Source organism: Anastrepha ludens, chromosome 2 (assembly GCF_028408465.1).
Source record: "Anastrepha ludens isolate Willacy chromosome 2, idAnaLude1.1, whole genome shotgun sequence".
NCBI lineage: Eukaryota > Metazoa > Arthropoda > Insecta > Diptera > Tephritidae > Anastrepha > Anastrepha ludens.
This window is the reverse complement of record NC_071498.1, coordinates 24,272,184-24,298,152: the sequence shown is the minus strand read 5'-3', so window position 1 is coordinate 24,298,152 and position 25,969 is coordinate 24,272,184. Positions and strand designations below refer to the sequence as shown.

The 25,969-nt window shown below is 36.5% G+C and overlaps 3 protein-coding genes across 9 annotated transcripts in view; 1 reads left to right on the top strand and 2 right to left on the bottom strand.

Annotated features, from left to right (window-relative positions):
* LOC128865418 (FERM, ARHGEF and pleckstrin domain-containing protein 1) overlaps positions 1-19,816 on the bottom strand; it is a 126,278-nt gene extending 106,462 nt beyond the window's left edge. Inside the window, exons 1-2 of one of the 7 annotated variants that reach the window (XM_054105794.1) lie at positions 18,182-18,355; positions 17,579-17,639 (exon numbers count right to left, since the gene is read on the bottom strand). The gene's annotated coding sequence lies outside the window, so the exon portion shown is untranslated. Of the gene's footprint in view, positions 1-17,578; positions 17,640-17,725; positions 17,934-18,157; positions 18,379-19,599 lie in introns of those variants that run through there. The other 6 variants (XM_054105817.1, XM_054105835.1, XM_054105800.1 and 3 more) reach the window with 6 other exon arrangements.
* A 394-nt stretch (positions 19,817-20,210) lies between these two features.
* On the top strand, positions 20,211-22,676 carry LOC128865456 (probable ATP-dependent RNA helicase DDX55 homolog). The gene is made up of 5 exons (XM_054105854.1): positions 20,211-20,291; positions 20,407-20,707; positions 20,773-21,168; positions 21,237-21,977; positions 22,098-22,676. Exons 2-5 carry the CDS (start codon positions 20,606-20,608, stop codon positions 22,668-22,670), a joined length of 1,812 nt encoding a protein of 603 aa, XP_053961829.1. The 5' UTR covers positions 20,211-20,291; positions 20,407-20,605; the 3' UTR covers positions 22,671-22,676.
* A 266-nt stretch (positions 22,677-22,942) lies between these two features.
* Positions 22,943-25,956, bottom strand: LOC128865449 (DNA replication licensing factor Mcm2). The gene is made up of 4 exons (XM_054105846.1): positions 25,793-25,956; positions 24,709-25,743; positions 23,531-24,622; positions 22,943-23,475 (listed from the first exon to the last, which is right to left on the bottom strand). Exons 1-4 carry the CDS (start codon positions 25,796-25,798, stop codon positions 22,954-22,956), a joined length of 2,655 nt encoding a protein of 884 aa, XP_053961821.1. The 5' UTR covers positions 25,799-25,956; the 3' UTR covers positions 22,943-22,953.
* Between the last annotated feature and the right edge of the window lie 13 nt (positions 25,957-25,969).

Sequence of the window (25,969 nt, the reverse complement as noted above, 5' to 3'; positions counted from 1 at the left end):
TTGATCAGGCTAAATAAGTAAGTAAATGCAATTATAAACCAGTTAACGCCACTCGCTTAAACATTGAGTTCTGATTTTTCAATAAATTTAAATTCAGCATGCAGTAAAAAATATTAAATTAATTTAAAGTCCACTTGAAATTAGCAAAACTGGTTGAAAAGTAAGAAAGTAAAAATAGCAGAATGTAATTTTTAAAGGAAATTAGTTTCTTATAGAATATAATCAATCTCCCCCAACATCAATACATTTACTCCAATGATCCTTCAACGATTTTTGCCATTTCTGTAATGATGTTCCGTTACATTTTTGTTGAATGGTTAACGAATGCGGTACTAATTTTTCCAACCGCTTTTCCATATATTATATAATTCTTCATGCAAAATACTGGAGCACTCGTTCATCTGAGATGCCTATGTTATCAGCAATTTCACACTTAGTCGAACTTGGATCTTTACAAACTTCACAATCATTCACTTGCTCAATCATTTCTGGTGTTGCATTTATTGAACGTCCATTGCATGGTTCATCTTCAACTCACGCCTGAACGGCCACATTTCTAAAACACATCAAAGTACAGTGGTGAGCATAAATAAGTGCACATTTTTTTTAATGTTTGCAATATTTTTTGAGCTAAGATTTTTATTATTTGTTTCGGTTTTTTAATATTTTTCATTGTTTAACCAAATCTTTATAAATTAAACTTTCAAACTTTATTTAAAGTGTAAAAAAAATTCAACAAATTTTCATCTAAATTTTGAACACTTCCATACTTTAGTGCATGAATTAATAAAATGTTAAAAAAAAAATTTTTCACGCTGAAAATGGCTTTATTTGATTATCAATAAGATATATTAAAAGAAAAATAATAAAAAAGTTGTATATTTTGTTTTTGTTTTACGGAAGCATATATAAAAACTTATATGGATTGGAGGCCATATACAGGGTTGCCCATATTCGACGGACCCATCTGGCAACCCTGTATCTTTTGACAGAGACGTCAGATCGCTTAATGACATACCGCGTTGGAAGCGTCAGTTCAAGCAGATTTTTACCATGGAACAGTACACGCCACGCGAGCGCTCCCAAATAGTTGAAATTTACATTCAACAAAAGAAGTCAATTGTGAAAACTCAATGTGCGTATAAAAAATTAAATAATGTGAAAAGTGCGCCTTCACCATTAAACGTTTGTACGAAAGGTTTTCGACTGGTGATGCTCTTTCTAATCCAAAGAGGCCAAATCAAAACCGACCAAGGCGATCGGATGAGAATATTGCTCTTACACGGGCCAGTGTCGAGACGTCGCCAAGGACATCCCAAAATCGCCGTTCTCAGCAGTTGGGCATTGCTCGGACCACTTTACAACGAATTATCCGCATTGATTTGCACTTATTCCCGTATAAGATTCAATTGACGCAAAAATTGTTGCCTGCGGAAAAGTCTAGTCGATTGGAATGGGCCCAAACAACACATGGGTCTGTCGAATATGAGCAACCCTGTATACAAACTTAGATAGATGGAAGACACAGGCACGAAACCGAGACAATTGGAGGCGTATGCTACAGCGAAGACCCGTCCAGGGTTCCAACAATGATGACGATGGTATAAAAACTAGTTCTAAAACCTAGAAAACAGTTGAAAAGCGGGAAAATTATTATCCGTCGAGAAAAATGAGTAGGTACATCGACTCCATGAAATATTTTTTTTTGTTAAAAAGTACTTTGACTGTACTGTTTTTTGAAAATGAATCACTCGCACTTCAATTCTGCTTTTTCACTCACTTGCACAAAAGTGAGGTTATTTCGAAATGTCATAAAATCATAGACATTTTTTTACTTTTATTACTGTCAAGTATAGTTTGAATTATTTTATAATAGGCGACCACGGTAGCCGAATGGACTGGTGCGTGACTAACATTCGCGAGAGCGTAGGTTCAAATCTAAGTGCATGAAACAGCAAAATGAAAAGCTTTAACGCTTTTTAACAGCATTCGCCCCTCGGCAAGCAATAGCAAACCTTCGAGCCTATTTCTGCCAAGAAAAAGCTCCTCATAAAAAATATCTGCCGTTCGGAGTTGGCTTAAAACTGCAGGTCTCTCCATTTGTGGAACAATATCAAGACGCACACCACAAATAGGGGAGCAGCTTGGCCAAACACCTAACAAAAGTGTACGCGCCGATTATTTGTTTCATTTTTTAGTTTGGAAATAAAATTGAATCAAAACTACAATGCTATAAATAGGCTCATATGCGGTAAAGGGTTAATTTTAGTTTTTAGAAAAATGTTGAGTATGTAATTTTATAGCCAATTGAACTGTGGTATAATAAAGAGCAAATTTAAGTGACTAAAGAATAGCTTTGACTTAAAAAAATGTTTATTTGTTGTATTTGACTCTGTTTATTTTATTTTATTTTTCTATAGAAACTATTTGATTCTGTTTAGTTTTTGTTTCTTTTCTTTTTTTTTTTTTGCAAACGGCCTTCCACAAGAATTTCGTTTTATACGGAATAAAGACAAAAACAAACGTTAGAAAAGAAAAATTATAAACAATTTGCACTAATTTTACTATTGGCACAATGGGAAGTATTCAGGCAAAAAAGAAAATTTCTCCACCCGGTGTTTTAACCCTTCGTCGTTGAGGACGAGAGGTATTGGAGTGCTCAGTAAAGAAAATAAATACGCTGAACGTGATGTTACGATCAAACCCCCTGTCTGCTGTTACGATCAAACTAATGAGAACCCCATGTAAATGAAAAATTACTTCCTTCCGTATCGTAGATTTTATTTCACGATTTTTGAAAATTCGCGTAGAACCCTGTCAGCTTATTGCTCTCTCACCACACAGTGTTGCCAAGCAGTACATTTCGAAATCATTTACAAAATAAACTTAGAAAAATTATATATTAATTTTTATTAAAATAACTTAAAAACACTGATGAATAATGTTAATTATACATAGATAAATTAACTATTTGCATTTGTTGGTTTTTGGCTTTGGTTTATTAAACAATGAAAAATTGTAACTGATAACGCGGATGTGTGAAAAAGTGTGTAAGCAAAAATATCAATGGCAACATTGTGTAGATACAGCCAAACACATACACACAAACCGATGTATTGTGTAAATATGTAACTAAAAGAATGCAGTTGTTCCCCACGGGATGAGTTTTACTCAGTTTTGTGGACGTTAGGGGCTGCGGTAAGGGTCTACGTACGTCGGTCACTGTTTCCATCATAAGGCTTTATTTAAACAAAATTTTTCATAAAATAAAAAAATAATTATAAACAAACTGCTATCACTTCTAATGTTGAAATGCCTGAGTGGATTCCTTATTGCACGGCTTTCACTCCCACTTGACGAAGTAATGCCGTCATCTTCCGTCTTACCAGATTCAAAGTAATATTCGTGAGAACTGTCACTAACTAACGTATCATCTCTAGATCGCTTAGCCATCGTGCGTAGAATAAAATATAAAATATATAAAAGCCTGCTGGTTCTTCTGGCCGTGACACTGAGAGACTTAATCGAAGAACTGAAAGAACTGAACATCATAAATTTACATTATAAGGAAGATAAGACTTCATGGCCCCTAATGTCTTTGAATGAAAACGTAACTCTTTTACTATACCTATGCGTCTCTTATCGCTCAGAACGACAGACGTCGCGAGCCTTGCAGCTACGAACTAATTTGGGCGGCTATACGCCGACACTCGACCCCAAAGGGTTAAAATTTATTGTAACTGTCCGTAATGGATATTTGTACTTAGTAATATATGTACATATGTATATGTATGTACATACCTAGGTAAACTTCTGATTCTATTAATGGCACTTTTTGCACTTAAAGTGAGAAATAATTTCAGAGTTCACAACTGCAATTAAATCGCTTAATGCCAATTAACAATATTTAAATCATTACTGCTAATCATTTTCACATCCTACGTCAGCGTCATGTACAATTTAGCGCATAGCGCCAACGATTTCTTGTGACACAAATTTATATATATGCACACACGCACACACATTACTTGCATGCAAGCCACAAATGCACGACAGGCACATTTCCAATGTAAAATCGGTCATTGAACGCCTCGGTTTCGATTAGTTGACGTTCTCAATTTCCTATTGCCGGTGTGTACATATCGTCTATTTACCCACTCGCCCATTTTTTCGTCTAACTATGCGCTCTAACTGTGAGCTTGTTGTCGGTAAGAAGTGGACGCGACTGGCAGCCCACTCGTAAAGTTCAAATGTTATCAACCACTACTGAAAGGAGCTATAAATTTCTTGTGTATGTGTCCTCAAAATTAAGTAATAATAAACTGGGCTCACTAATCGTTTTGTACACTGTCATTATTTATATGCGAAAGCACAAGTTTTTCACTAAGCATTGAATTAATTCTTTCATTCAATAACTGGAAAAAATTTAAATCCTCTTTAAGTGGTGGCTGGTATGCTTGGAATGGCCAATATTTTCAAATGATCGACTTTCATAAGGATAGACAGTTCATAAAGGCTATTATTTGGGCGTTCTGGGACGTTTTAACAGCCGAAAGGAAGTAATGGAAAAATCGAAGACGGCTCTGATGGCTATACCGAAGGCAGATTTCCAGAAAAGTTTCGAGCGCTGGATCAAAAGCGGGCATAATTACGTTCCGATACACTGAAGGCGGTAATATCACTTTTGAGGAATAAACTTGTATTTTGTGGCATTCTCCTATAATCTTCAGATTTTTACGGCCGCAACTACAAAATATATTTAAAAGGAAGTAAAAAATTGTTTTAACCTGTGTAATTTCCATTGCATTTTCAACTCTACCAATGAAAAAAGTGAACCGAATATAACAGCGACGCTGGAAAAATTGAAATAAAATAATAAGCCGCTTGAAAAGTTATCATAAGCCCATAAAATACCCATAAAACTCAACCCATGCAAATCACATAAAATGTATACTCTCCTTTTTACTGCACTTGCTTACATACATAGTTGAGCATAACTACATACAACAATTAGAATAGACAAATAACATAGAATAGACACTAACATTTATTAGTTGTAACCAACCGCACGAATCCATTACGGCCACAATTGAATGTCGTACATAAAAGCAAAATCAGTTAGTAGCTATTCTCATCAAACACTTGTTTTATTACAAGCAAGTAAGTATGTATGTATTCAGTATATGTATGTACTCATGTATGTGCGCAATATGGTTGTCTGGCCGACAGAACATTTGGATGCCATATTGGCTGCACGTTCATTCACTACCGACGATCTGGTGCAGCAGTAAATGACCGCATCAAAACACACACACTACATTACTCGTTTATTATATAAGTATGAATGTATGTATGTACATTAGGGCCATCAGATTTGTGTAGCAGAAAAAATTTTAGCACAAATTTAAAGATTATTTTGATCAAAAGTGTACCATAATATGAGAAAAGTATGAAAATTCAGAATTTAAAAAGGTTTATCCTTAAAAAAACATACGGAAACCCAAACAAAGTACCAGCTAATGACCATTTCAAAATTAACACAAATATGCCATAAATTTTATTCTGATTTTCAGACATTGCACAAAAATTTCCATAGAATAGTGAAATCTTTTTTATTTCGCAGAAATAATTGTCATCACCGTTGTCTAAACAGCTTCCGCGGCTTTTTTAATATCAAGAATAAGGATTCTGTAACCACTGAACTTTTGTCCCAGGAGGAAGTTCAAGCTTCAGCCAAAGAGGATATTCTTACGAGATGCATTCTTACGAATTTGCTGTAAGAAAGGCTTACCGAAAGGCTGTACTCAGTCGCTAGGCTGCCACTTGCGGCCTCTGAGTCAACTCTGACAAAACGGAGCTGATGCTTTTTACCAGAAAATATAAACCTCCACCCTTTCGACTTCCCAAATTAAACAACCACGTCCTCCCGCTTTCATCGGAAGTCGGGTATCTTGGAATTGTATCATTGGAAGCTACACATTGAAAATCGCGTAAAGAAGACCAGTATAGCCTTCTACTCCTCCCCTGCTGTGGATGTACAACGCAGTGGTTTTGCCAATTTTAACATATGGATGCCTAGTTTAGTGGGAAGCTCTTCGGAAGGGTTATAATAACACTAAATTGGGGAGGATGCAATGGATTGTATTGACATCAAAGGAGTATGTAGAACTTGCCCCGGTGCTGCCCTGAATGTCGTTTTGCACTTACTTCGCATCGACTTTTACGTTATTTCCATCGCAGCGCAAATCAGGTTAAAGGAGGTGGTCCTCTGGAGGCAATCTCTCAAGGGCCATGGTAGCATTTTCGGGCAGTTAAACCCGAACACATCTCTCTATCCGCAAACTAGAGTTTGAGGGTCGTGCTAGGGCAATCTTTCCAAATAGGCAGGATTGGGTCGAGGAGAAAATCTGAACCGAAGCTTGCACTTCTGTCTTCACTGACGACTCCAAGATGAAAGAGTCGAAGCAGGGGTTTTCTCTAAATCAGCCAATTTATCTATCTTCTTTAAACTGCCGCATACTGCTAGTGTTTTTCAGGCGTCTTTGCGATACTGCAGGCATGCAAAATGCTTAGGAAACGAGGGAGCGAGGGAGATATTAACATTTTCTTCGATAGTCAAGCCGCGTTCAAAGCTCTGATGACGCCATGGTGCAGAACGAAACTAGTAAACTCCTGTAAGGAGGAGAGCAAATCTCTTGGGTGTGCAGGTAACATTTCTCTGATCTGGATTCCAGGACATGATGAACATGCCCGGAAGGGGACTGAATTAGCCTCAGAGATCTCTTACCCGATCATCGGCAGATCTCTGACAGTTGTTAAAGGGGAACTGCACAAATTATTTCTCAGGAAAGGGCAGAAAAGATGGAGCTCCATTTCTTCATGTGATATTTCGAAAACCCTTTGGCCCCAGAGTACAATATACGGAGGACTCATTCAATTTCCAAACTCGCAGCAGTGTTTACCGGTACCTGGACGAGTGACACATACGCGATATGGTTACCATTTAACCCCTATTGCAGAAGCTGTGGGGACCACCTTTCCGAGAAAGAGACTGTAGAACCGAATCTAGTGACTTAAGCCCTTCTTGCCACCGCATTAACTTCCCTGCAGCCAAGCAGGGGCGAGATCCAGAGACAGATAGGTCTTTCTACCTCTAGTCTATCTAACGCAGTGACAATTGACTCCGCCCTGATGTTATTAAAAGCACCTTTTATATCTATGAAGGCCGCCAAAGTGAATTGTTTGCCTTTCAGAGATTTTTCCACAGTCCGTACGACCTCGAGTAAGGCTGATTTCAGGGATTTACCTTTCAGGTAAGCTGTTACGCTGGAGATAATTTGGATTGGCTGTGCTCTCGGATATGATAATCAATCAATCTTTACGATGAATGAGATAAGGCTTTGTAACAAAAAAAATTAAAATAACTATATTATTTTAGATGCACTCGAGTTAAACAGAAAAAGTCTTATAATCTATAAAGCTTATAAAAAAAAATATTTTTACGTTTTTATGGTTTTCTTAATAATATTATATATTTATTTCTCAACAGCAGTTTCGGAATTGTTATGTTGCCAAAAGGAACGACCTGTAAAAGTAAAAGAACATCACTCCTGTCTAAGCGATTTATTTATGTGTGCCCATTCATATGACAGAGAGTCCAATGCTCGAAGTATAAACAAGTGTAGGAAAACTGCCAGCACCACCGGCATATCCATAAAGGCCACCGCAGTAGCACCACAGCTGCTTTGGCACTTGCCGCTGCATTCAAATACCATTAAAATACCTAAATAGGTAAGGTGGAGGTGTGTGTATGGATACACACATAGTTAGTCGTTGTTCCATCGCAAATGCCAATGCGGCTCGTTCGCAATACGAGTGTACATATGTACACACATACATACATCCAATAGTTCGATGCTAGTTGTAGAAAGGAGTGTTGCCAATTGAGAGGATGAAACGGGTATCCCAAGTGCTCGCTTACTTTGAGTGAATATGGCAATTGGAAGTGTCACGTTTAGAACGTCATATATGCACAGGAAAGCGTTGCGTTAGATAAAACTCAATGTATGTAAGTAAATGCTCTATAAAAAACATATTGAGTGTATTCAGGCTTTGAATCGATAAAACCAAAAAGCAAAATACAAAAAATCTATGAGCATTTTTGTAAAACTGAAAGATAACCTCTCATTTTGAAGCACTTCACTAAGGATTGAAAGAAGAAGCATGCACACTTATTTACATTAATCGATGGCATAAATATCTATGATAAATACCATTTCAACATTTTTTGTTTTTAATAAATTTTGGAATGCTTATTTCTATGTATATATTCAAAGTGATATGCAGAGTTTTTAATAGAAATAAAAGCACACTTTAACCTCTTCTTCTTCTCACCTGCCAGACTAGTCTGCAAGCATTAAGCAGAAAAGCAATGAGGCAATACGGATTTAAAAGTACAGGGTATTTCGTTACTAATTCTTTTTGGCACAGAAACATTGAGTTAATACTATTTCTGTGTTCTGGACAAAGACGCCTACAAAAGGGAGTCATGAACTCCAAAGTTTGATATAATTTATTAAAAATAAAAATATTTCTCATTCATTGGAGGTTAGGATTGGAGCCACCTGTTAAGTTCCACTCACGATACTATACATCATTCCATACGTAGCCTTAAACTCTCTAATATCGCTAACAAAATACCCTGAATATTTCTCATTCAGGTGTAGCTAAAATAAATCCATTATTTTCATAATAGATGGATTTAGTAATGCCTCTTCTTCTTCTTCTTAGCTGGCAACTACAGCCGATGGTCGGTCTTGGCCGCTCCCAAAATGTTGCGCCAATCGCTTCTGCATTGCAGGCGTTGTCGTTCCAACGTAGATGAGTGCGAGTTCCACCAGTACATTTAGAAAATAGCACCTTTTTGCTGGAGCGTCATTTTCCATTCGCTCAACGTGACCTACGCAGCGCAGCCGCTGAATTTTGCTCTTCACATCGTTGATGTCAGTGAATAGTTCATACAGCTCGTAGTTCCATCTTATTCGATATGCATCATTCACGCAAATTGGACCGCAGATCTTGCGAAGAATTTTTTTCTCGAAAGCTCCTAATAACCGCCCATCGGTGTACGTCAATATCCCGAACTCAGCGCCACACAGTAAAACCGGGAGGATGAGTGATTAATACAGCGCTCTTTTCGTGCGTCGAGAGAGGGCTCTGCTTTTCAATTGCCTACCCAGCCCAAAGTGGCATCTGTTGGCAAAGATCGCTGGATTTTTTGGCTGACGTTTGTGACAGTGTTAGTTCTGGATTCTAGGTAGAAAAAGTCCTTGACTACGCCGTTAGTAATGTCTCTGGCGTTATATAAGAGCGATCGTTTAACGCTACACGGCGTACTAAAATAAGGTCCAGGACAATCTTCTGATTGCTGGACTCAGTATTGTTTTAGCACGCGTAAAAATGTATCCCAACAACATACGCCATATCTTGCAGTTTGTCTGCCATAGAGCCGAAAATGAAAATGTCAACCAATCTCTAGAAAATATGAATAGTGTTTATAATCCTGATAGCGTAACAACCAATCAAGCATTGATCACTTCACCAACGCTGTTGCTCTGGTCGGCTCTGGGAAACCGGCTCCTATTGGCAAGAGCAGCATTTGGCCACAAAGCGAAGGATCCACTCTTATGATTTTTAAGGCCTGAACAGGTCTTAAGGTGGCACTACCAGTTGCATTGATTGCATCCAACCGAAATTGAGCTCGGGTGGACACCTCTTTGGTACACGCAGCACAAATATATTTCGGATCCAAAGTAATTTATTGAGCATAAGCCAGCCTTCAAAAGAAGTGTTGGACCAACCGAGCTGTATCGAATTGCGCGAGTGACGATGGACGAGAAAAGAAATTCACGACACTAAACCCGGTTACTGGGGTGGCAGCTCTTGGTCGGTATGTAGTTGCCATAATTTTGGCATACTTCCGTTATATGGACTGATGTACCAAGCACAAATGCGATAGCTACACGGCTTTACTCAAAAGTGCAATAATATGCACAGCTATTCGCTCATTAAAAGAAATTGCAATGTTCTTTGTTCTGGTGATAAAAGTAAAAAGTAAATTTAAATGCGATAACAACCAAGACCATTGAGCCAATTGTGGAAACTACATATACATATTTGTGCATATGCACTTACATTTATCAACGCAATACTGGCAACAAATTATCACAGTTAAAAATAAAAAAAAACATTGAATGCAAATCCTTTCAAACACACAGGCTACTATGTTCCCTTCTTAGAGGCAAATAATGTTTTTTCTTTTCGAAAAACTAAAAAAATCATACTGAAAAAGAAATGCGAACTACATTCAACTGCATTAATGTTTATTTTTTTATGTTATATAAAAAAACTAAAATATGAAATTATTTTTGTCCCACTTAGTCATCCTCTTCAAACTCTGATTTACCAAAACGTTTACCTTTGTCTGAAAATACAAATACGTGCTCAGTATTGAACGATTTTTTAAACTCTATTCAAATGGATTGCGTTGACGAAGACTCAGATGGATAGCTCACCAGGAGGAAATGAAACAAACGATAAGCAATAAAATATAATAAATAATTAAATTATGGGGAAAAAAATATAAACATATTTTTATAGATTTGCAAAAGTTTTAGATATTAACCGATTTAAAATCAAATTTATATTCTGAGCTCGGTAAATTAAATAAAAAAATAAGAGAAAATAAAAGTAAATATGGGAAATAGTCAATATTTAGCTGCATGAGAACTATCGATACTGATAACTATGGTTAGACAGCTGAGAATGGCAAAACATGGTGAAAAGATTTTTAGAGGTGTGCCCCTTAACAGACCGTTATTCGGCTCTGAGCGAATTCGACAGAATCAGCTAATGGGTTGACGTAACTTGAGATGGGTTTACAAAAACACTGAGATTGAGATATACGAAAAAAAACTTAACCAATTACATTTCGTTGCCGTCTGAACAACGACTGAGTGGACGAGTGTGTGATTGCATGTGAAATGATCGTGCAAATTTCGGCGAGCGATACAAATGTGTTAGTGATACACGAGAAAACTCAACCAATGACACTTCGTTGCAATTGGAACAACGACTGATTGGACCAATTTTCTTTTTCACAGCATAGTTAAAGAGCGAACCTTGTAAATCTATCATCCGTTTGGTAAACTGCTTAACATTTCTGTTCAGTAAGGTTTGGCAAGGCATTATGAATCGGTTTAACGAGAGAAAAAAGCTTCCAAATTGTGGAAAAAATAAATCTGTCGCGAAGTTCATAGAACGAATATCGTCGTTCTCTACTAGTTGGCCTTTGTACTTCGACTACGTGGAAAAATTTATGTAGATATCTTGGGTTGCGTGCCTATAAAATGCAGCTCGTACAAGAATCGAAGCCAAATGACCATCATTTGCGTCACAAAAAAATAAAAAAAAATAAATAAAAATTAAAAAAAAAAATTAATATTAAAAAAAAATTAAATAAAAAAATCAAAAAAAAAAATTAAAAAAAATGTTTAATTAAAAAATTAAAAATAATAAATAACAAAAAAAAAAATACAAAATTCAAAAATTAAAATTAAAAAATATTAACAAAATTTAATTTTGATGGTAAATTGGTTCCCTTTATTTATGGAGTTTCCCTTTATACGAGTTTATTCATGTGGCTGCCTCGACTGGCTTCGCAGTATCGCCTTCTATTACCCCATTTTCCAAGACTTTGGTGACAATTTCTGGCTCTTACCAACTGCTTGCTGAATGTTCGCCTTAAGGTCCTGAATCATTAATGGCTTGTATAACGCACAATAAAATTTTATCGGCTTGCAGTTCCGAGGTTATCAATTATTAACACGGAACTTGGCGAACAAAAGCTCGATTGTGGCATGGGCTGTGTGGCATGGCGCACCATCCTACTGGAACCAAAGATACTTCAATCCCATACCTTAAATTTCCCGCAAAAAAAATTGTTTAATGTGCATTGGTAGCGCTCACCGCTAGCCGATGGCGTTGACCGTTGACATTTCCAGCAGCAATTTGAAAGAAAACTGGGCCAACGATGCCATTTCTCCAAAATCTGCATCAAAAACTTACTATCTAAGACATGGCGCACCATTTTACTGGAACCAAAGATACTTCAATCCCATACCTTCAATTTCGGGCAAAAAAAAAATCTTTTAATGTGCATTGGTAGCACTCACCGCTAGCCGATGGCGTTGACCGTTGACATTTCCAGCAGCAATTTGAAAGAAAACTGGGCCAACGATGCCATTTCTCCAAAATCTGCATCAAAAAGTTCCTATCTAAGGACAATATTTCAATAAACGCACTATTTCGGCTGCACAACATTGAACTTTTAATTTTTCCCAAAGTTGTTGAAGCGTAAAGCAGAGATACGATACTGAATTGCTATCAAGATTTCCAGCGGAAAAGCGCTGTCACTATCAAAATAGCATATTATTAAAAATAGCGCTATATGGACCACTCTGTATATGTGCATGTTCGTATAATATTTGTAGATGTGTTCTTCTTCATATTCGAGCTTACATTTGACATCAACGTGCAAGCAATAGGTGTGCACTGTAAGTAGGTGTGTAGGTATGTGGTTTTAATATGACAAACCTCACTAAAAGGAATTGATTTATTATTCACTTGAGGCACATTACGGAGAAATTTGCACTTGAAGAAATTTTTCTAAATGCACACACTTTTACAACTTTCGTGGTGTACAGCGCGGCATTGTAGGGGAAGTGGTGGGGCCATAGAGCGGCAATGACACAGTTTAGGCACTTGGTCTCTTTTCGAGCACACTCTGCCTCATGGAACTGCAATCACTTAAATTATTGATTTTGCCTACTCTATGTAGATATAGAAGAAAATTTCCAGATAAGCCATTTAACTGGTTTTTGGCTAGTGGGACATTTCAGAACATAATATTGTTGGCATATATACGCACATACATACATACATGGAATCAGAGCTTTGCGGTGCTGATATCTTGTAAAACAAATGGAATCAAATTAAACTTGGAAATAGCTTAGACGATTAAGAAATTAATTCTAAAGACGTATAAAGGCAAATACGCAAAATATTGGGTATGTCGCTAGTCATACTGCACATTTGCAAATGTATTTATTATTAATGTTATATTTAACGAAACAAAAATTTACATGGAAAATTATGCATAATAAGCGTTTTATGCAACAGATGCCATAATTGTTTATCAAAAACTTTTTTATAATTTTTGTTAGCACCTTTTCCTAAGGTTTTTTGCAACAACACGCGTATTGTATTTGACCATCAAATAGGCGATTAGCTTAAAGTAGCATTACTTTAATCATAACCACTGGAAGTTAAACTATTCAGCACCATGGTTACAGCTTCCTTAAGGGGTTATACGCAGTTATGACTTTCAAAAAAATCGATTTTTTTTATTGCATTTTTGTAATGTACATATATTCAAAAGTATACGCACGAAATTTGAAGTAGATCTAAGCAATACTTTCGGAGTTATACCTAAATATGTAGAGATGCCTCGGCACGTTTTAAGGTAGGTATTGAAACTTTAAACGTGCTTTTTTCAAAACGGCATTTTTCAAGTCGGTGTACACGATATCTCGAAAACGGCTTGTTTGATCGGTCAACCGTTTTAACTCAATCTTTAAAGATACATTTTCTAGTAATTAATCGTTCCTTTTGTAAATCTGATACTTATTTTCCATTTTATAATCAATTTACGGCCAAATTTTAACGTAAAAATCGAAATCATTTCTTTTAAAAGCTGCCATTTTGTGAAAATTCACTATTTTGATTAGCCGAACGATTAATTACTAGATAATCTAATATATTAACAAAATTTGTTTGGTTTTTTGATTTCAGATAATTCAATCCTGAGTTACGATGTACACCGTAAATCGTCTTTTTTTAAAGGAGGTTCCAGAAATCGCCTGCAGCGCGCTCTATAATCAACATTTTCATAAATAAAAAATATTGTTACGTTCTTGAAGGATGCTTTTATAACCGCCAAAAATTTTCAAATTAAAATATTCTGAAGTTTCTTCAGGATAAATCCTTGACAACCGGTCTTTTATTTGCTTCATAACTGCGTATAATCCCTTAACCTCCTGTACCTCTCTATATAAATTCCAATAAGGTGCGATTTCTTATTGGAGAAACTCTTATGAACAAAGTCGGGCAATAGAGTGAGTGCGGCACGGTTGGACTTATGTTCGGGTCTAGGGATAATAAATACATCGTTGTCCAGATCTCATTTCCAGTAACTATCCCGACTATATCAATATCTGCCAACGTTCCGACACAGTACAGTATTGTATTGAAATTCGCTCAATTCCACGATGCCACTACGAAAGTTACTTCCAAAAAACGTTCTATTGGGATGATCATTAAGGCATATGCTCACAAACGAAGCAGTCTTGCCATTTCTATGAATCCGTTTAAAGTTTGTAAACCAAAAAACGACACTTAACACATGGGCTGAAAAGTGCTGGGCATAACACATTGAAGGCACTAGTTTTATTGCATTCACCTCTTTTTCAGTTAGTAGTGACCTTAAAAAAACTGCTTTTGAAATTTCATGATATTCCATTCATTAGTTCGTGAGTTGTTGTGCTAAAAGTGACGCTACTTTTGTTATTTTCAAAACAATGGATCAAAAAGAATTTCGTGTTTTAATTTTACACTGCTTCTTGATGGGGGAAAAATAGAGTTGAAACGAAGCAATGGCTTGAAAAGTACTATGTAGACTCCAATCCATCAGAAACAACAACAAAACGATGGTTTGCTGACTTCAAAGAGAGATGCACAACGCAGTGGACGTGCAAATGAGGCGGTAACACCAGAAAAGATTTAAAAAAATCCACAAATTCGTTTTGAATGACCGAAAAGTAAAGTTGCGAGAGTTAGCTGACAACCTAAAGATATCGAAAGGATGTTGGCTTTATATTGCATGAACATTTAATTATGAGAAAGCTCTGTTGAAAGTGGGTGCCACGTTTGCTCATCAATTTGTTTCATCAAGACAACGCATCGTGTCACAAGTCAATCAAAACAATTGTAAAACTACATGAATCGAACTTCGAATTGCTCCCACATCCACCGTATTCGCCAGATTTGGCTCCCAGCGACTACTGGCTGTACGGAGACCTAAAAAAAATACTTGCCGCTAAAAAATTTCGCTCGAATGGAGAGGTTAACGCTGAAACTTAAGCCTATTTTGAGGCAAAAGATAAATCGTTCTAAAAAAGTGGTATTGAAATGTTAGAGCGGCGTTGAAATGCGTTGTTCTTGATACGTTGCTGAATAAAGCTAATTTTGAACCAAAAAAAAAGTGATTTCTTTGTTAGGCCCGAGACTTTTCAAGCCATTTGTTATATTCAATTTAACATAATTTTAAGTTAGTTTTGAAATTGCATTTGTTTTGCCTACGCATTTTTTTTTTCTTTTATAAAATGTAAAGATGAATTTTGTTTAAGGGGTTACATGGGTTTCGTGGGTTCAAAACATCGATTTTTTTTTTGCTTATTAATTTCTACAACATCTCAAGAATATTATCCTAAATTTTCAAGTCGACCCGAATAATAGTTTTGGAGATACAGCCTTTGGAAGGTGTGCGCTCCAAGCCACTTTCATTGTTACTCAAAACTTTAAACGCATTTTTCTCGGAACCGTGTTTTCAAAGTCGGTTGTCAAATGTTCTCGAAAACTACTCAACCGATCTTGATGAAATTTTACACAGGTGTTCGAGATACAACTCGAAGGAGTTTTTTTTTTCAATTACAACTATTAAAAAAAAAAAAAAAAAATGTCAAGCAAATTTTACAGAAATTTTCATTTTTTTGGAAAAATGTCTGCCAAAATTCCACCTTATACTTTGATTTTCTTTCCTTCGTTCAAGCACGGGTTTATGGTCTTAACTAAAACAGTTATTTTTGTTTTTTCATTTTTGATGATCCTGTCAGGAGTTATGCTGACAACGCGGACGCACTTTTTTTCGAGGGGTCACCGGAAATGACGTCACAATGGAGGAGTTTTAAGTTTTTTTTTTTTAATTTCAGAAATTATTCTTTAAATATATATCTTTAGAAAAAACTTTGAATTAAATAAATAATTTTTTACATAGAAAAAAAATATTGCAAATAGACGTTTTTTTACCCGACGAAACCCATGTAACCCCTTAACTTGAAAGCAATAAATAAAAGTGCACACTAAAATAGTTTTACTTTCAATTAGCATTTTAAAAAATTTAAGTAACAAAATATGTAACAATTCTATAATCGGCCATTGTATGTAACCCGATCTCTATGTATGTACAATGAAGCTATACGAAAATTTAGGCAATTAACCGTGCGCGGCTTAAAGATTTTTTTGTGATTTTTTTTTTACATCTGCATTTTACACCAAAATCTCAAAATCTCGTTCAAAATTAGAATGAAACTTGTTCAGTTCAGTTACGCCTTTCACAGCTCATACACCCCTGAATGCTAAAACAAAATCACAGCGATTTGTGTCATAAAAGAGAGAAACCGCTAACATATGACATCATTAGCTATGGCTTGATTTCAAATTTTGTTGCTACTCCATTTCTTGTTTACTTTTCATTTACCATATTATAAGCTTATAAAAACGAGCGGGGAAACGTTTGAAGGTATCCAAACACAAAAAAACTGCTTAGTTGCTGAAGTCATAATCAATTTTGTTATCTCATTCGAACATTTTATAGATAATGATTCACATACAACTAAAAAACAAATCACATTTTCTAAAGACGGTAAGCGGCTGATTTTTGTCGTTGTGTACTAATTATCTAAAAGCTTGTTGATTCTTTAAACTAATTGTAATAGTAATCAAATTTTACAAAATACCAATTAGCTATAGTAATCAAATTTATATAGCCGAATTACCACTTTTTAAATTTATCTAAGAAAAGTCAAACCACATTTTCTGTTAGATTATCACTTTCCTTTTTCTCTGCTCTGAAGTTGACTTATGCATTATAGGATAAGTATACAAATTCCTTTGTATTGAAAGAATAAAGGAAAGCTGATAAATATCAAAGCTAAGGAACTCCTGACATTACATTTCATATATTATATTATTATTATATTCGAATAGGAAAGCCCTACTATTTCGGATTTTCCATTTTTCTAGTTTTCGGATAAAATTTAAGCAACAGTAAGAGCAAACAATACGATATTTCGATACCTGGCTAAGAGTAAGAACTTACAGTATTTGCACGTTGTGTAATTGAATAGATAAGATAGCGTACAGTAACTGTTGATAACATTAGTTATCTTTCGGAGATCAATTTCGAAGCGGAACTCCCATTTAAAAAATATAATAAAATCATAAATGGAGCAGAATTAAATAAAAACATCAAAAACAATTGGCGCACATACATATATAAAAAGGGGTAAATATATCAATGTGAATAAATAGGGTGTAGGGCATGAACGGGGGGTTGGATTGAGGTAACAAAACTATGTATGTATGCAAGTCTGAGTCTGCCTCAACATAACTTTTTACTTACAGTTTAAGTTATTTTGTTATATTTATCCAATTGGTCTAGAACTGAGCTTACTGCTTTTATGCTTGTCATACAAGACAAAAAAAGAAATTAAATTTAGATAATTTTTCTCAATAACCGAGCATGCTGGTATTCTTGAACACTTCTTACTTCTTTGCGTGTTGTGAATGGGTATGTATCCCTTTCGTCCTTGCACCTAAGCAAAACATATACACACACAAACAGCTACTGATACGAATTGTTGATGAAGGGATTTACTGCGCAGGGATTGGCTACCAAGTATTGGTATTTTTTCAGCAAGCATGCATAATAAATGGAATTCCAACACAAATTTAAAATCGCTCAATACATAGCGCATACATACACATACATAACACATTTATCGTTTGGGGATAAACAATTTGCACAACATTTTTCTTTGATTTATATTAACCGTTTTTATTATTCGGATTAATAACTAACTGTGTAGGGTGTTGCAAATTTTTTGCCCATTCACATATACACAGAAAAAACCGAATCGGAATTTTCCTTCTACTACGCCTTGAAAATTGTTTTTATATATGTAATTTCTTGGATATTCACACTATTGACTCGAATCCGACTCACTTTTGTTGGAAACAGTTACACGTTAATATTCTGCTCATAACCCCACACTTTTTAAGTAATTTTATTTTCTTTTTATAACATTTAGAAGCCCAGAAAAATTGAAAACACACCCGAGAAGATTTAGCAACCGTGCGCACCCATTAACGCCATCTTTACTTTTGACGTCAGGAAATTCAACACAGATAAAAATTGTAAAAGAGTTCTGATTAGACATTTCATTTCAAAGACAGGGTGAAGCAAAGGAAATGTAAATATTTTATGATCAATGTGACAGTTGTCAAAAATTTTAGAAGCAACCTAGAAAACTGACATTCAACTTTTTTTTCACGCTAACTAGGCTGTTACTACACATTCTCTGCATATAATTATATTGGGTTGACTAAAGTGCAATTCAGCGTGATAATTTTAAGGCAAGGTATAAGCAGAACCCGGCACATCAAATGATAGAAGAGGATTTTTCTATTAACGGTAAATTATATATAAGGAATTGCTTTATGAAACTTGGAGGAGATATTAGTTAATGGTTCTGAGCGTACTTACTAACTTCTTATATGCCGGAAGACCCAATTTCGTAATTATTCGTAACTTCTTATATGCCGCATTATAATAAAATTTCTTTTACACTTCAAATCATAAAATATGCATGGACATGTTTTAAGCTCATTTTTTATATTCGTATTAAAACCGTTTTAATGAAAGTTTATTTATAATTAAATGTACATTTAATACAAATGTATTTATTAATATCACCACTTCCCAATTTTAAAAGAAAATATGTAAAAAGTGAATAAATATTACGTTTTCATTTTTCAATCAGTCCATTTTACTAAAATGTGCACAGGTATATAAAGCTGGACTCCGTCCGAACTTAGCAAACTTTATTTGCTGAAAAATAACTGTTATAAGCGAGATATTTGTGGCTATTGACCAATTTCGTAAATGTTCAGTAGAAAATTTGAGTCAAGCGCTATATTCTTGCCGAGTTTCGCAAAAATATCTAAACTTTTCTGAGTTATAGCTTGTAAAATCAGACGTGCGAGCAGAAATTTATACAAAGTAGACAAACGCGTATAAAAAATATGTCCGAAAATGAGGTCAATAGAAGTACGTGTGTTCAGTTTGTGCGGGTCTTTGAAGTCTTTATCGAGATACGCGCATTTGCTCACAAAAGGAAAATTTTTCAAAATTTTACTTTTTAACATTTATTAACGATTTTTGATTTTATGTTCATTATTTGTACTAAGTTTAAGAAATTTTGTTTGCTTTATAACAGAGTTAACAAGCTTTTTTTTTTGTTTAAGAACATTTTCGGTTCAGGGCAGGCAGGTTTTGGAATTGACCGCCCATCAACTTACCTCGCATCAAATTTTCTTTATGTATTCAAATAATGTTTACGGAAAAAATTATATACATCTTACCGACTTAAAGTAAAAAAAGTTACTTAAATTGCTCGCGCATTGATTTTATATACTTTCTAATATCTCTTCTCGTATTTTTATTTTCATGTTTGTGTTTATTTTGCTACTATCTGTTATAGCCCTCGTTCCCTGTCAATTTATAACAATTTTTCTAGATGTTGTGCAAATAAATTAAAGTTATTTTATAACTGTGTTTCAATAAATTTGTTGATGTTGTTTACAGTCTTAAATGTTGTAAAGTGTTTGTTAAACTAAAACAATAAGTAATTTTGAAATACAAATAGCTTGAAAACTGTAAGTGCCGGATGCTCAATTTTTATCCCCAATACCAGAAGTCTCCGAACCAAAGTTTTTCCGTTTTTTTTTTACATTAACCTGTTAACTGGGTATGACGAATTATTTCGTCATACATAAAAGCCTTCTGCAATGGGCATGACGAAATTTTTCGTCATGGAAATTAATCGTATTATATTGAACGCATTACGTTCTACGTTGTTCTTATCTATTAAATCTTAAAGTGGTTATATATATTGAATAGATTTGAATTATAAAATATTTTATCAAAATAAATAAAAACCATAAGTTAAAAACGATATTCTTTTATTATTTGAGGTGTGATATTACTTATCGCTGCGAAGAAAAAGTCCCCATTCTTAAACGAGTTGAGCAATAGCTAATTCCCCGGTTAACAGGTTAATGAATTACTTAAGTATGCACATTAATACGTAATTTGTTAATTTTGTTTTTATTAAATAAACAACTTATTGGAACTTTTATTACAAACAATGGAATTTTTGTTTTTGAAAGCCGTGGCTTTCATCTTCGGCAAACCATTTACTAAAGTTGGCAGCATCGTACAGGGTTGTAGGAAGGCTGGTAACCCTCAAACACGTGTTCCTTGCAAAACGAAAGCAAAACAAATAAGGCAAACAATCAAGGAGGGACGAATTACTAAATTTGTAATACATACCATAAACTACAATTACAATACAAATTACTTGTGACAATGGCACGTAGAAAATGGACCGAACTAGAGAAGGTATCACTTTCTCCAGCCGTTCTGAGTGTCATCGCAAGTTTTGGATTTGAGAGAACAACCCCTGTTCAAGTAAGCAACATTGTATCTTATTAGTATTTTGAAGTCTTTATTTAGAAGTTATTTCTGTAACAAAGAGTGCCACAATACCCCTGCTGCTGGAACGAAAAGATGTCAGCGTCGAAGCGGTAACCGGCTCCGGGAAGACATTAGCCTTTGTGGTGCCCATGCTAGAGATGTTACAGCGTCGGCAAGCTGATATACCATGGGAATCAAAGGAAATCGGTTCACTTATTATTTCGCCTACGCGTGAATTGGCCTATCAGATATCCGAAGTGTTAGCTAAATTTCTGGAAAGAGAGGAGTTGCAATACTTGCGCCAAAAATTGGTAGTGGGTGGTAGCAGCATAGAAGAAGACATTCGTGCGATTAAAAAAGAAAGTCCCACAATTTTGGTATGCACTCCCGGCAGATTGGAGGACTTATTCGATAGAAAAGGCGATCTCAACCTTGCAGGCCGAGTGAAAAGTTTGGTAAATCTCACAGGCACATAAGAAAAACAAATTTTCTCTGACCCAAATCATTGTTATATTTGCCACAGGAATTCCTTGTGTTGGATGAAGCTGATCGACTACTTGATTTGGGTTTCAAGGCCACAATTAACAACATTCTTGGTTATTTGCCCAGACAGCGACGTACTGGCTTGTTTTCTGCCACACAAACAACTGAAGTAACAGATCTTATTCGTGCCGGTCTTCGAAACCCCGTTCGGGTATCGGTCAAAGAAAAGTCCACCATTAGTACACCGGCCAAATTACAAAATTTTTATAAAATTATAGAGCCTGAGGAAAAGTTTTTAGCTCTCTTACATTTTTTACGTTCACCACAAACTGCACAGGGGAAAGTTATGGTGTTCTTTCCCACCTGTGCGTGCGTAGAATACTGGATGGCAATAATGACACACTTCTTGCCCAAGCGCTGTATATTAGCCATTCACGGCAAAATGAAAAATAAACGTAAAAACGTTGTAGAACGATTCAGGCAAATAAAAGACGCCGTTTTACTCAGCACGGATGTGTTGGCTCGTGGTCTGGATGTACCTGAAATTGACTGGGTGGTGCAATGGGATCCACCGGCAAGCGCAAGCAGTTTTGTACATCGTGTAGGACGTACGGCACGCCAAGGTAATGAAGGCAATGCTTTGGTATATCTACTGCCCAGCGAAGATGCCTATATTACTTTTCTGAGGATAAATCAAAAAGTTGAATTAAGTGAGCTACTGGATGCGGATCACAACCGTGAAGAGTTGGAGCAAACACTACAAAAACTGCACAAACTTCAAGTAAGTTATGGTTGACAAAATAAATACGCGTTGCGATTTTATTTCATTGGGTGGAAAAATGTAACGCTTGTTCTTTTAGGTTAACTTATTTCATTATTTTATTTTTTTTTTTTTTCCTAGTTGAAAGATAAAGATATCTTTGACAAAGGCACTCGCGCCTTCGTATCACACATCCAGGCATACAGAAAACATGAATGCAATGCAATTTTACGTTTAAAAGATTTGGACCTGGGGCGAGTAGCTACAGCTTACGGCTTGCTGCAGATGCCGCGCATGCCAGAATTGAAAAATTGTGCAGAGACAAATTTTATTGGACCAAACTTCGCGGTAGATGTAACAAAATTGAGCTATCAAAATCAGCAAAAGGAGAATCAACGAAAAGAGAAACTCAAGATCTATGAAGAAAGCGGTGTATGGCCCGGGAAGAAAAAATTTAAAAAGAACACAGAATCATGGGAACAAACAAAAAAAGCGAAAATGGATACTAAAACCAAAAAAGAATTAAGAAAAGCTAAGAAACAGCGCAAAAAAGAAAGTGAGACACAGACTGGCGCCACAGCGAAAAAACGGAAGCCGCAGTACACAAAAGAAGATTTGGAGGAACTAGCCAACGACATACGCCTATTTAAAAAGTTAAAGAAAAACAAGATTTCCGAGGAGGACTTCGATAAAGAAATGGGTATTGAAGACTAGGAGCAAGTTCACTGCCTACTTTCACTAACATATTTTGTGAATAACAATTAATTTTGTTTTAGCTTACTTTATAAACTACTGTTTTATTATATATATATTTTGTTTTTGTATATATAACGTATTTTATTGAAAATTGTACTTTAGGAATGCGAAGTGTTATCGCGGAATAAAACATGTACGCAATATAAAATATTAGATAATGATAAAACATATACATGAGAAACATGGAACAATGAAATAAGACATTCAACTTTTTAAACATAAAAAAATAATGCGCATCAGCTTACACAGCCGCTTCAGTGACAATCTGCAGAATTGTTCGCCGCTTTGGATCATAAGAGAAACCATTTTGTTTGAAAATGTCTGAATCATAAAATGGTTTTAAATTAAATATATCCAACTGTTTAGCCCGCTCAATAAGATCGCGTTCCATTATTTCAACGTGCGTGGCTCTGGGTCCCTCTTTGCAACGTATATAGGCAAGTTGGTCGAGTGTCAATTGCCGAAGAATGAAGAACAGCAACTCCGAGTGATCCTTTTGGAAGGATAGATACTTCTGGAAGGCCGTGCGCATTTTCTTCATGACACTGAACTTTTGTGCTTCTATGAAGCTCTCCAACATCATGCGTATGGCCATGCTTACGTCGGACTCAGTCACACTCTCGCGCAAGTGCATGCGTGCATGTGCTTCGGACATACGGATGACGCTTTCAATGTGCCGTACAGTGATTGGCAATGAACCGGTTGCGAAGGATTCTTGGCGCAGTTGTGAATACATCTTGGCTATTTTATCTTCATCAATATTCTAAAGTGTAAAATACTGTTACTAGCCATCAATCAAATAGTTTGCATTTACTTACCGTAAGTTTAGGGCGGACGTTTTCTTTCGCATAAATTATATATTGCCGCAAAAGATCTTGCGGTATTTCAGCTACTCCCGTCGTCTGTGTGTCCTCCACGAACTCTTCACAGGACGGATGGTGTTTAATATGTGAATTGACTACGAACTTTGCCAAGTGCTGATCCTGCATGGGATCGAACTCATCCTTTACCACGCACAGAATGTCGAAACGTGACAAAATTGGCTCTGAAAGATTTACATTTTCTGAAAAGGTCATTGAGGGGTCATAACGGCCGCCAATGGGATTTGAAGCTGCAATAACGGTACAACGCGCTTGTAAAGATGTCACGATGCCTGCTTTCGATATAGATATCGATTGTTGTTCCATGGCTTCGTGTATTGAAGTGCGATCCTGATCATTCATTTTGTCAAATTCGTCAATAAGACAAACACCTTGGTCTGCCAGCACTAAAGCGCCTGCTTCCAAAGTCCACTCACGTGATACGGGATTTCGACGAACGTAAGCTGTCAAACCTACGGCACTAGCACCTTGACCGGTTGTGAAAACAGCGCGCGGTGCTATCTTTTCCGTGTACTTCAAAAATTGGGATTTGGCTGTTCCAGGGTCACCGCATATAAGTAAGTTTATGTCACCTCTAATTTTGTGCTTTTCACCGGGGTTTTTAGATTCGCCGCCAAATAATGCCAGCGCCAAGGCACGCTTAATATAATCATGACCATATATGGATGGGGCCATTGATGCGATAATTCTCTCCGCAACACGAGGATCTTTGCTCAATTTCTGTATGGTAGCAATATCTTCGTCCGTAAGTGATTGCACAACTTGTTTACAGTCCTTCACAATAATATGATTCGCAATTATAACGGTGGCGAATACCGGAAATCCTTGCTCTGTGTTTAGCGAACCGTCGTAGTTATTTGTATAAATACCAGTAACCTCTATCTCATCGCCTGGCTTGCATAGATCACAAAGGTCCGCCAAAAGAATGACGTCTTTGCTGCGCGGAATCCGACCAGCGGGAATGCGGCCAGGTGACTCTTGCAAGGTAATCTTCTGGTAATTGCGATAAAGTGTTTGTTCCATATTAATCTGTGGGAAATAAAAATTCAAGCATGGAAAATCAAGGTATACAAATCGTCTTACCTATACTATCTAAATATATACTAGTTACTTACCGAAAATGGTCCGGCACTTTGGCACTCAGGACAGGAACCAGGCTTTACTTCAGTATTTTGCGATTGAACAAATGGCCCCAAAACATAACCACATTTTACACAATCGTATTTGATTACTGAAAGTTGGGGCAACACGCCGGTTGTAGCTGTGACCACGCCCAAAGTACGAACAAGCTGGTTCAAGTGCAATTTGCGGAAAGTGCGCAACTCTTCGATAAGGGGCAGCTCTGATATACGAACATAAATTTCTGTGGTGACACGTTCATATGTGGGGAATATTGATAAGACCATTTCCTTTGCAACTTTATCAAAAATTTCCAGCATTTGAAAGGGCGCTTCGGGTAGGAAGTAAGCCAGCACATGCTCTTTATTTGCCAAATCCGTATACGACACAATAAATGACGATTTATTTTGTTCGCACATGCGTCGTATGCGGTCCCGGTACGTGTACATGCCACGTTCATCAACAAAAGTGCGCAAAAACGACTGGAAACGATTGGCAATTTCTGTGCGCGGTCCAAGCATACTAACCCACTCCTTGGTGGAGTGACCTTTAGTGTCTTCCAAGTTTTCGATGGACTCTATCATCTCCGCATCTTCCATCTCGCCTTCGGCCGCTTTCTCAGCAGCACGACGTTTTGCCCGTGGTCCGACATCGTCCTCTTCGTCACTTTGGTCAAAGCCTAGATCTCGGTCATCACGATGTATGCCAAGTGCACGATCGCGCTTTCGCATTTCAGCTTCAGCTGCCTGGCGTTCACCCTGTGACAGCTCTGAGTAGTTGTCGTCATCATCCAGCATTGCGGGGTCATAATGATCCAGCTCTGGCATCGGCCGATAGTCGTTCTCCATATTATCACCGAATAACTCCTCGCCCTCTTCTTCCTCTTCTTCACGTATAGTCTGATCTCCGAAGATTTCATCTTCATTCTCGAATGGCTCAAAATCTCCAATGGGTGAAGTCATAGCTGCACGCAATTCACGCCGGTCGTCGGCGTCTCCCGGCGTGGCTGGAGGAGGTGAACTCACTTGATCCTGCAAGAAGGTATTTTATGGAGGTCTGACAAATCTAATTATTACTTACCGCCATCTTATTTAGCTGTTTGTTATACTTTGGTAATTATAACTTGAACACTTTCAAAAAAAGCTTCTAATAACTAAATACACGCACAGAGCAACGCAAACAATTTAATGTTGTTTTTCGTGAGTTGGTTCCACACGCGATTCAACTTTTGGCGGGGATTGTGACATCAAATATTTG